Source organism: Sceloporus occidentalis, unplaced genomic scaffold (assembly GCF_023333645.1).
Source record: "Sceloporus occidentalis isolate IW3139 unplaced genomic scaffold, rSceOcc1.0.p SCAF_319, whole genome shotgun sequence".
NCBI classification, from domain to species: Eukaryota; Metazoa; Chordata; class Lepidosauria; order Squamata; family Phrynosomatidae; genus Sceloporus; species Sceloporus occidentalis.
The window spans coordinates 444,040-456,077 of record NW_028317299.1 but is presented as its reverse complement, the minus strand read 5'-3'; the positions used below and the strand labels follow the sequence as shown (position 1 = coordinate 456,077).

The 12,038-nt window shown below is 38.7% G+C and overlaps 1 protein-coding gene across 1 annotated transcript in view; it reads left to right on the top strand.

The window, feature by feature from the left end:
* The window catches only part of LOC149274819 (usherin-like), a 287,860-nt gene that overhangs the window by 50,312 nt on the left and 225,510 nt on the right, over positions 1-12,038 (top strand). Inside the window, exons 12-13 of the mRNA XM_089505229.1 lie at positions 707-902; positions 9,976-10,617. Coding sequence (XP_089361355.1) covers positions 707-902; positions 9,976-10,617 — 838 coding nt within the window. The remainder of the gene's footprint in view (positions 1-706; positions 903-9,975; positions 10,618-12,038) is intronic.

The window sequence follows — 12,038 nt, the reverse complement described above, 5'->3', positions numbered from 1 at the left end:
CGCCTCACGCTTCCAACACAGGAGTTTAAGGTAAGTGACCGGGGCGGGGGGGGGGAGATCCTGAGAAGGGGGGGTTAGGGAGTTAGAGGGGAGATCCTGAGAAGGGGGGGTTAGGGAGTTAGAGGGGAGATACTGAGAAGGGGGGTTAGGGAGGGAGGTCTTACTGTGTGTGTCTTACTGTGTTTGTGTGTGTGTGTCTTACTGTGTGTGTGTCTTACTGTGTGTGTGTGTGTCTTACTGTGTGTGTGTGTCTTACTGTGTGTGTGTGTGTGTGTCTCACTGTGTGTGTGTGTGTCTCACTGTGTGTGTGTGTGTCTCACTGTGTGTGTGTGTGTCTTACTGTGTCTGTGTGTGTCTTACTGTGTGTGTCTTACTGTGTTCATAGCTTATTCAGTTATTGTAATAAATATTTTAGCCCATTTTTTAGCTCAAAATATTTTTTCCTTTTTTTTCTCCTCTAAAATCTAGGTGCGTCTTATCAGCAGGTGCGTCTTATAAAAAAATACGGTACTTTTTTCAGGTTCCCAGCATTGTAGCTGCCATACACCGCCAACTACTAGGAAATCAGTGTTGGCCATTATAGTAAGCCCACTGCTTATGGGAAGAGAAACTAATAATGGGATAACTATGATTATTCTTTCTGTAGTACAAAAAAAAATGATGCCACAAGATTCTAACTATTGCTACTTATGTATATTACATTTAGATTGGAGGACAGTGTTCTTGTAAAACTCATGTTTCGGGTCAAAAATGTGACCAGTGCAAAGATGGATTCTACGATTTGCGTCAGGGAGATCCTTATGGCTGCCAGCCCTGTAACTGCAATGTATCCGGAACAGTCAATGAGTGTATAATCTGTGACAAGACAACGGGCCAGTGCAAATGCAAACCAAATGTTAAGGGTAAGTGCAAGTAAGACATTCTGTATATGATTCTCTTGATCTCAATATAAAGACCCATCAAATTGAGTTTTCCACCTGCTGTCTCACCCGTACATTATAAACAAAATGTCAATTTTCTCATCCTAGAAGGAGTGAGCTGGCCCTGCATAATGTATAGTTCAATCTCCTGGGTGATGAGAAATATCACTGAGTTTATTATACACTTTCCAGGGTCAACAACTTTTCTTCAACTCTGGAAATGCTCACCGGAGTTGGCTCTTCATAATACAGGGTGAAATCAGTGAGTTGAATCTAAAACCTCCTGTACAAACTCACCTGCAAAACACTGACTTAGCGAATAAAGCCTCATGTTTTAATGTAAAATGCTGCATCACTTTAACCTTATAGACCTCATAATCTGTACTCATAAATGTATTTGATTACTAACTTGCAAACAGGTCTGATTAGATAAAATAGAAAACGCATCAATGTAAACGTGTGGAACTCTAAATCTAAACGCGATGAGTATAGAATTCTAAAATAACTAAATTAAGTGTATAATGCACCCTTTAAAGGTCAGATAGAGAAATAGATCAATAATAATGAAGTGGGGGTAGATTCCCAGATCATATTCCTTTCATTTATTTATATGAACTTGGTATTAATGGTGGACCATCCATAAAGTAGTCCTAAACTTTACTATTACCAGTTGGTTGGCTAACGTAACATATATCGAGCTCTTTAAAGTGGCTGGATGGGTAGGGTCGGTGGTGGAACCACCTTTGCCCCACTCCCAAGTTCCAACCTTGCCCTGTCTCTATCCATATCCATAACTTGGCCGGATTTGGAGACCTGCAATGGGTGGTATGTACTACTATTTATTAAACTATCTCCTTTTAACCATTCTATGTAAATATGAAGCTCTGTATAGGTATACAATTCTGCCTGTACGTTGGCCGATTTATTTTTAAAATGGTTCCAAATATTTTCAATGATTTGCAAAATGTCCTGGCCCCTTTGCTTTATCAATAATACTTTACTTACAACTTGTTTACGTAGTTGTAACATGACTAATCCTTTATTTGCCTTTCCCATACAATAGTTAAAAATGGACAATAGTATCACTGTGATATAGTCACCATTTCTTATGTCATACTGATTGTTAGCGGTGGTGTCACTTCCTTATTAACAAAGAAGGAAAGTACTAAAAAAAAGTAGGCGTACAACGGGTTAAAACGTAAAAATCTATGTAGAATTTTCCAATGTCATTTTATTTTGCTTTGACGGTTTCCCACCAATGTTGAAATAATGTCATCTGCATATCGTACAGATGTCTCTTTGGTAAATTAGCATGTTTCCCCCCCCCCCCCCTCCCCAAAACTGTTTTATGCTTAATGAGTTCTAAGCAAATCATTCCTTTGCTAGTTTTCTTATTAAACCAAAATAAATGGATTTTTTAACACATTTTTTGCTACAGGGTCCTTTGTGATAAATCTTTCCATTTTTCTATTATGTTTCTTTGAACTGTTCTTATGAAATGCAAAATAAGTCAACATAATTCCACTGATCATGTGTACCGGTCGGGTTACTTATCAAGGGCCATATAATTTTAATTTTGTAATTCAATGCCAAGCTGATTATAATAAACTACTACCTCCTGCGTTATTTATCATATTCTTTCACAAGACGGCTTTTTTTTTTGGTTTGCGGCTCCCACAGGTATTTTTCAAAAATTAGATTTGATTATAGCAATTTATTACTTTCAAAATATTTGAGGGAAGCCGCGGCTATATAAGGACAAAATTTATCAAGTGCCCGGAATACACTGTGCATATAATACTCTTTGAAATGTTGATGTATGGGAATATTATGATAAAGTGAGCATGGAATCTCAGGCTTTCCTGTCTGAACATCATTGCGCGGAGCTGAAAACGATAACCGTTTTAAGCACTTTTAAATTTCACCCTTTTTAAAAAAATAAATAAATATTGAAATAGTGTGAACGAGTAAACCGAAAACTGTTCAATTTGGTAACAGCGGACCGATTGATGTTTGTTTTCCGCAAAATATGCAAAGGGAAAGAATCGATTGTTTCCTTGATTTTGCGAATTAAAATATAAACGTCCAAAACATGACTGTTGATGTAATTGCTCAGCCTCTTTCGAATGCTTTTTGTGAACCCAGCCTCCCTCTGCCCTACCTAATACATTCTACAAGACTGATTAACTCTTTGCTGAATGGGACACCCCAGCCACTGGGCAATGGGCACTGGGCATATGGCCAATGGCGCCCATTCTCTAGTGGCAGATCAAGTGCTGCAGTGTGTGGCTGCCATGTTGCATGCTACATACTGGTCAGCTGCACTTATGGCAACAGGGGGCTGTCGGCCTTAAAGTGCCAGGGTCGGGTCATCCTCTCCAGTCCCGCCTTGACCTCAGCCTGAAGGAAGCACAGTGGACAATCCTTCCCAAGCATGGCCAGCCTCAGAAAGATTCAAGCTTTCTTTCATGGCAAGCTTACAAAGACCTTTAATGACTTTTCGCTCATGTGTGTGCCCCAGGGCAGCTGCTCTTGTACTCTGGCATGCCTCCCAACTTTCCTGCTTTGTGCAGGATAGTCTCAACTCAGCCACTCTATTCAACTCTCCCACTGAGCTCTATGTCTCCCACTTTTCGGGACAAAGATAGAGCTTGGCAGGACATCGGGATTTGGGATTTTAATCCTGCTGGGGATCCAAGCCACACTGGAGAATGAAAAAGACACTCTACCTCCCAAGTTCTACTCCCCGGGTCCGGGGAAGATGGGTGGTATGCTCTGGTTGTGAACAGTGAAAACACCAGCACATCAAACATAATTATAGTATACCTGAGTGCTGTAAAGCTCTGCAGAAAAGGATAGCTGAAAAACGACGAATGCATCAAAAGTTCAAGCTTTTGATCCACGGCCCGCACGTAAGAAAATAGAGTATTTGATTAGATACACGTGTTTGACTTGAAAAGCAACAAAACATGTGAGATAATGCATTTTCTAACACAAAAGGGCTTTCACGGGGTGCATTCAACGCCAAACCTTCTAGCTGAGCTTCACGCCCCGTACGCCACCATCGCTCTCATTAAGAATAGATTACCTGTCAGAAATATGTATGGCATATTCAAATAAGCGCCGCACATATTTTTAAACCCGATATGAGATGAATCCACGTAGACCAATTTTAATAGTTCAAAATGAGTCATAATTCTTGTTAACAATACAGTTATTTTTAAAATTTCCTGCAGTAGTGGTCCTTTTTTTTTTTAATTTTTTTTTTATTTTCCTTATTGAAATTAAATGATATGCCTTAGGTGAGCCATTCATCACCGCTAAAGGAACTGGCCTTTTGTTGAAGAGTTCCTGAATTTTTATCCCTATACATAATGTATTTCCATCCAGTTTAATAGATGCATTTTTTCCAGGTGCATTCTTAAACGCATTTGCTGTGTGTTCCCATATTTTAGATCGGTAATGTTTTATTACAACTCGGGATGTATTTTTCATGCTACAATTGATAGCACGCTTATTATTGTGCACGTATTTTAATTTAAAGTGGGACTCGCTTTAGGTAAGAAAAACAAAACTTTTTTTTTTTTTTTTTTTTTAATTTCCGCTCCGGCGATTGATTGTATTGTTCAGTTTGCATGTCGGGAAACCCATTTCGCACCATTAACAATGAACTATATTGGTTGAAAAAGAATCAGTTTATTAAGAGTCGAGATCGCAGAGAGTAATCATTATATACGATATTTAGTGGATATTTTTTGCCCCTTTGGTCTAACAGAGGAGGGACCTGCTGGTAACTAAACACAGAAACATAGGATTTGATGGTGCGTCACACTATATGGCCATATTTTGCTTTGCCCACCACTACGTCAAAGTACCCAAAGTTTGGCAAATCTTATTTAATAATGTATATTTTTTGCTCCACTTATCTACCACCCTCTCAGAAATTTAAAAATTAATCTACATAACATCTAAGCTTCCGACCCTCTTTTTTCAGACTATGACATCATGTTCTAACATTTCTCCTACTTTAAAATAAACGTTAATAAAATGTATGCATGATAAACATAACATCACTAAAATGCAGAAATGTTTAAAAGCAGTTTTTAAAAAAAAAATACATTTTAGTAAAGTAAGATTTTAAAGTAGGAGCACCACTGTAGATAATTGATAATTCCAGGTTTTTCGGGGTAATTGCCCGAACAGTCAAAACACCAAGCTTATGTAAAAGTTCGAAAATCGCTCTTATTGCCATCCCAACCAATGATTGGATGGTCCCAGTGGTTGCTATGGTGATAAGACCATACCTCAAACTATCCCCCAGAATCATTTTAATCTAAATAATCCCCGCCGATTCATGATTTAAATGGAAAAAATATGCAAGTCTTTAAAAAGCTGTTTGTAAAAGCACATCAATTATATTAACAATAAGATTACATTAAGCTGTATGTTTTATCAATTTAGCAACGAGAAAAGGAGCTTCCTTCGCCGCCCCAGATGGAGCTCAGATATTTAAATCCTATAATCAATACAGGTTCACGTAACACGCCATATTCCATTTATCAATTTCCTTTTAGAGCAGATTAGAAAAATGTATTTACAGCGTGTTAGGCTTCACATTACACATTAATTATAGCGATTCCATTTAATTATATTGCGGCCCAATCATAATGTACATGTCTCTCAAACAATACCATAGGATCATAATGTTCTTACAACTGATTAAAATAAAAAGAATGATTTTATGGATGAGCCCAGCCAACAAAAGGTTAGAATGTTTCGGTTTTAGGCTTCAACATGAGACATGTATCAAGATCATCTTTGGTAGTCTTCTTACGCTACATGCGAGCCAACCAAGAAGAAAAATTATTGAGAAAATTATAAATGTGTTATATAGAATTTAATTTTGATTTTTTTTTTATATTATATATATTTAAATATTATTATTTTCTATAATTTCTGTTGCAAGCTTGGTATTTAAATTGACAATAACAATAGAATAAATTTAGACGCTGCATTATGACGCTTTCTTGCATGAATGGTCTAAGCTAGACTTTTGGAGGAAAAGATTCAGATCAGAATGAATCGCCTGCTTTTACGTTACAGAAATGCACGGATTTGTAGGTGAGGTATAGATATGGACAAAAATACTTGAACAATACTCGCTGCGATGGTCACTCGTAGAAAGGAAGAGGAAGCAGAGAATAAGACATAAGATGCAACATTGTTACCAGGACAATATCGCATCCAACGGGAAAGGTGGTCAGACTTTGGAGAGCTAGGATGATCCAGCAGTTATGATGCCCGTTCCCATTGGACACCTTCCTCGTGTATAAATAAGTATAAGACCTGCAACATGACATCCCCTTTGAAAAAAATTACCAAATAAACGTTATCTGTCCAAAAATCTATCATTTAATTCTACTCTTAGCCATAGAAAGACAGAAATCGTTAAGAAGCCTTTTCTCCAGCAACAACCTATCAGCGGCTGCTTTTATGTCACATGACGATTAAGCTTTCCCGGCAATAATCGTGAATGAGGAAAAACAACGTAGTTAAAGGGTTCGGGGAAGGGTTTGTACATTCTGTTTTTAATCCTGCATTTAACTATAAAACGTTTCAATTCAGCAGCGTAGGTGGAACAGCATCCTTAAAATGGGCAATAGTATTATCCCTGGTTTTTGCACGTTGTCACATCTAAAATATATACTGATTTCGGAAATACGTTTTTTTTTGCTGAATCAAACCTATATTAAGCACTTATTTTAAGATTTACATTTCTTGCACAGTACGGTTTAGCGATATCTGGGTTCCACCATATAAAATTGATTAGATAGATCAACATTTCAATTTAAAAATACCTAAAGAGTGTAATATGAATTGGAACTAGATTGCATCGGCATACATGCCATTTTCTTGACAATAAAATAGTGTCATTTATATTGTCCCTCGTTAAGATTTTCAGTGTGTGTTTTTACTAAAATCAATCTGGGAATGTTAAGCACTTAAAGTTAAGACCTAATAAAAAAATTGCAAAGGGGTCTTAAAAATCTGCCAACGCTAAAAAAAAAAAAAATTGTCTAGAGTTAAAAAAGGACCAAGTACTTGCACAAAGTACACATTCCTTATAACATTGGTTTGGACTAATCATTAAAGTGCTCTTTCTAGTATTTTAAGAAACTAAACCATAGCGGTTCTATCCTTTTATTCTTTTATCTGAAAGCAACCTAGAAACTTTTAAGAAGATTTTTTTTAGCAGTTTCTATGACAACAGCTTATCAGTGCTAGGTTTTTCGATCACTTTACAATTAAGTATGCCCCCCCACAACAAAAATTTAAAATATGAAATAATTCAAAAATATTTAGCATAAAAAGGATAGTATGGTCTGCCGCATAGTAGGGAGGCAATTACCAATTTAGTGCCATTGCTCAATGGGCTAGTTAAAAAGGGAGACCGCTGGGAGATAACCAAGAAAATGGAGAACTGCGTCAAGTCAACGCGGCCTCCATAGTTTTCTTCCACCTGGCACATGCGTTCATCGAAAGTGGAGTGCTGGGATATGACATCATATATCAGCAGTGAGGGCGACGGTATGTATGAGGCGGCTCGTGTTAGGCCTGGAAAGCCAGCGTTACGTCATCTGTATGAGCTATATGTTCTTAGCCTATGTGTACATATAAGGTATCGGTAGTATTTTTGGCCTGGAGAATCTGTATCAAGTAATAGTAAAATTACGCAGGACACTTTTCTAAATTTAGTACACAGGCTAAAAAAATATGATGATGTTTGTTGATATAATTTTTAAAAAAGAAGTAATTTTTAAGTAATAATTTCAAAAGTAATAAAAAAAACAACTGCTTATGGGAGCAGTAAACCAGACTTAACATCACCTAAAAAACTAACACTACCCGATGACGCAAAAAAGCACAAGCTGTAGTAATTTAATGAGTTAATTGGGTTACGATAAGAGACAGTGACCGTTCCGATTTTATACTTAAAATGAGCAAAAAGAGACTTATGCAATTTTATATATGTATGATAATATTCATTAGACAAATAATACATACCTCCCAACAGTCTCTTATTTGTAGGTCGGTCATGATTTTAAGGCACTGTCCCATTTTTGCACTCATGACTGGCCCAGGGGTCAGCACAGACCTGGTGGGTGGCAATACGTCTTGCCTTGGCCAATTTGCACCCCTCATGCTCTCGCACCCCTCTCGCCTGTCCCCCACCATCTCAAAATAGCTTTCTCGATTTGGACGCCTGAAATGTTGGGGGGGTATGAGATTGTGAAAATGAATGTCAGAAATTTCATAATTTTGTGAGCAGAACACTACCTTTTTTTTTTTTTAACCATATCTTCAAATCTCATAGAATTTGAAAATCCAAGAGGATAATTAGTAGAAGGTATAAAAATGATTGTGGTATAATCTGAACACATTACAGCCCCAAACCAGTAATGTTGCCATTAATCATTTCCCTGCTGCTGCCATGTGTTGGTACTTATGAAAATTTCCGAATTAAAGCATTAATTTTTCACAAAGTGATCCTGAGAGATCTGCCCACCCCCAGATTAAGAATATGCAAATATGGGGAAAAATTAGAACACGTGCAATTGCAGCCTTATAGTTTTCATCGAAAAACCTCCTACACCCACTCGTTATCGCTCCCTTCTTTAATTTACTGTAATAACATCAAATTAGCCATATTCCATAAGGCCTCCTCTCCCTTATACCCAGCCCGAGCTATAAAACATGTTGGAAATATTTATAATCCGAAATGTTAGGACAAAGTGGAGATGTTTTCAAGAAGGGGGGGTCGAACTCTAGGCCTCGATGGTCATATTTCGGCCCCAGACCCCCAGGAGAGGGCTTGGTTGGGGCAGGAACTCTTGCCCACTTTACCCTAAGAGCCAACTAGCCGTGTTCAGCTTCAAAGTACCGCAAGGAGGCCACGTGGGAGCTACCACAGCACAGACCTTGGGCCAATCAGGGAAAAAGGCCTTCCTAAATACAGACACTCCTGCAATTTATAGGTTTCCAAGGACCTCACCAATGGAGCACCTGTGGTGGGGAGGGGTGCTGAACCAAAAGCCTGGTCTTTAGAAAGGCCTTTTGGCTCCTGGTAAGCAATGTACTTGCAAAGCTTTAGCTCCATATAAACAACAGTATTTAGCGTTAGGACCCACCTACATTGGAGTACTTTGGCGTAGTGGTGGGCTTAGCATAATATGGCCATATAATGTGACTAAAACTCCAATTTTGCCATCTTAGAAAGGTGTTTTTAAGTAGCTTTAACTACAGTCATGAGAGTTTATAACCTATTTGATGTGAGTGCGCTGATTTAGAGATTGTGTATGATTTTGGTCTTCAGCAGCACCCCTTTATTATTAATGCTAGTTCAGGTGAGTGCTTCCTTTTTTTTGTATTTGTTTATATATATATATATATATATATATATATATATATATGTATATCATTATGCATCGTAAGAGACAATCACACGCTGAGAAAGAAATGCCTTTGTCAGCATTAACCCCTGCCTCCCTCCTCCATGGATTGGAGAGAGGGGCCAAGACTGGCAAAGAGCAGTGCTGTTGATCATGTTAATCATGATCAGGAAAGCAGGACTGCAGAATTAATATCACTAATTTTTTTTCATATTAACTATTTGATGTTGGAAAAACAACTCACTAAAATCATATATTTTTTAATCGATTTTTGTCCTTGTTAGTAAACCTAGGAAATCGAAGACAGATCAGGGAGACAAGCTTCTCACATAAATAAATAATGCTCATTGTCTTATTCTTAGGTTCATCACATAAGGTTACCGGGAAGTCTAAACTTGACAGACGTGTATCCTTTTTCAACAACATTAATGGCCTAACTATGCCATTGTGGAATTATGTTTTTGTTGACCCACCATAAAGTGCCACCAAATTGCAGATTCCCTCGAGTTTATTATCCTTTTAATTTTCAAAGCTTCTCTATCAAACAGTTTCATTTCCCATATCTTTGCTACAAAACAATTTTCATCTGAATTATGTTTCAATAGGACTTCGCTGTGATGGTTGCATCCTGGGCTTTAAACAACAGAATCCACGAGGAGAAGAAACCTGTGAACCATGCAATTGCAGCGTAAATGGCTCCATCAATCAGTTCTGCAATCCCATCACCGGACAATGTAAATGCAGAGAAGATGTCAAAGGACCGGCGTGTGACACTTGTATTGACAACTATTATGGGCTCGATACAGATGGCTGTAAACACTGCGATTGCTACAAACAAGGAATTATCCCTGGAACGGTTTGTGATCCCGTGACAGGACGGTGTGTTTGTCAGCCTAATATTGGTGGACGGCAGTGCAATGAGTGTCTGAGCGGTTACTACAAAGTGCAAAGGAATAATTGCATTGCTTGTGTTCCCTGTAAGTGTGACACGTCGGGTACAATCAACCGATCGGAGACTTGTGATAGCTCGACTGGGCAGTGCCTGTGCAAGGCTTTTGTTACAGGGAAGCGGTGCAACACGTGCATGAATCACATGTATAATCTGAGCGACGATAATCATCTGGGCTGTCTGCGTTGTGATTGTGATCCTTTTGGAACTTTAGTGAACACTACTTGTGACCGAGCTGATGGACAGTGCAAATGTTTGCCAAATTACCAAGGAAGAAGATGTGATGAATGTAAGCCAGGTAAGGCAAGAACAATGCTTATTTCATTATATCAAAGTTAAAGTGCTGTCTTTATATTTACATAAAAGAAACAATGTTCATGAATTTCATCGGATCAAGAGAATCTAACAGGCCACCAAACGTTCTTAAACTACAAGCCTCGTGATGGTAAACAAGCCCTTGTGATCTAAGAGGATCCAAACGCTTGCATGTAAATGAAGCTCTACTCTCCTCACTGGAGCTGAGTGAGAATTTGTTCACATATGTACCCTTTTTGTGGTGACTCTTTGTAGAAACGCAGACTTTGTGATAACCAAGGCCAAACCGGGGACCACGAGGTGGCCCTGGAACTTTAAGTGCTTAAGCTGCCCATGAAGTACCAGTGGCTGACGTTGGATATAGCGGGGTCGCACACATTGTTTTTGTGTTCACGCAGCTGTGGTGTATATCCAGCCGGTGGCTGCATTCAAGCGTAGCGACAGATTGGGTGGGTATTGGGTGGGATATGGAGCACTGTTGACCAGCATCGCACTGGGAATATGCTGGTGTGCCAGATGGCCAGTCTGGGCCTGGTCAACTTGGAAATTATATGGACAGCAGCACATCATGCCATCAGTAGGGGTACATGACTGAGGAATCGTCAATTTTGTAGGGCCCAGATTCGCAATACCATAACCCCAACCAAATAAACACACGGACACAAAACTGTTTGCATAAAAAATTTGGACACAGATTTTATTATGTACAGGAAACAAATCCACAACAAATTATTAACACAATAAAGTCATTGCCAGAATTGTTTTCCAATCATCCTTCAGACAATGACACCCCGCTTCCCATTCACATCTATGTGCTGCTCTTACCCCAGCTCGTTAGCCTTCACCTTCTTCACGACTGCCATATATCCTGGGGGAGTAAATAAGTGGATTATGGTAATGCTCTAAAAACATGACATAAGGTCTTGTAGATATGTAGATGACTAAGTCCACTTTATTTAGACCCCTGACTATAGAGGCTGGATCTGATGGCGGTAGCTGGATTTTGAGTGCTTGGTATGGTTCCAAATACTCATTCATTGATGGCTGCATTGTGTTTATATTTCTCGGTACTGGTTTTCTGGGCCAGAGGCAGCATCTTGGTTTGCCCAGGTAAAAAATTGTCTAGAGTCATTGGGGAGGGATAGGGACACCGCTTGGAACATCCAGTAGTCAGGACATAGGACCCTCTGTCAGCCCTGTTAAGATCATGATTCTTGATAACTATATGAAGTCATTTTTAACTCCTGAAAACACTGTATTGACAAAACAATATATTTTAATTTATTACACCCAAATCCATATGAAATCAGGGATAAATAAGAAGGGCTTTAAATAACGGCCATGGGCACTATGACTAAGGTATACAGGCCATTGATATACATCAGTTCCCACATGTTTTTTGGA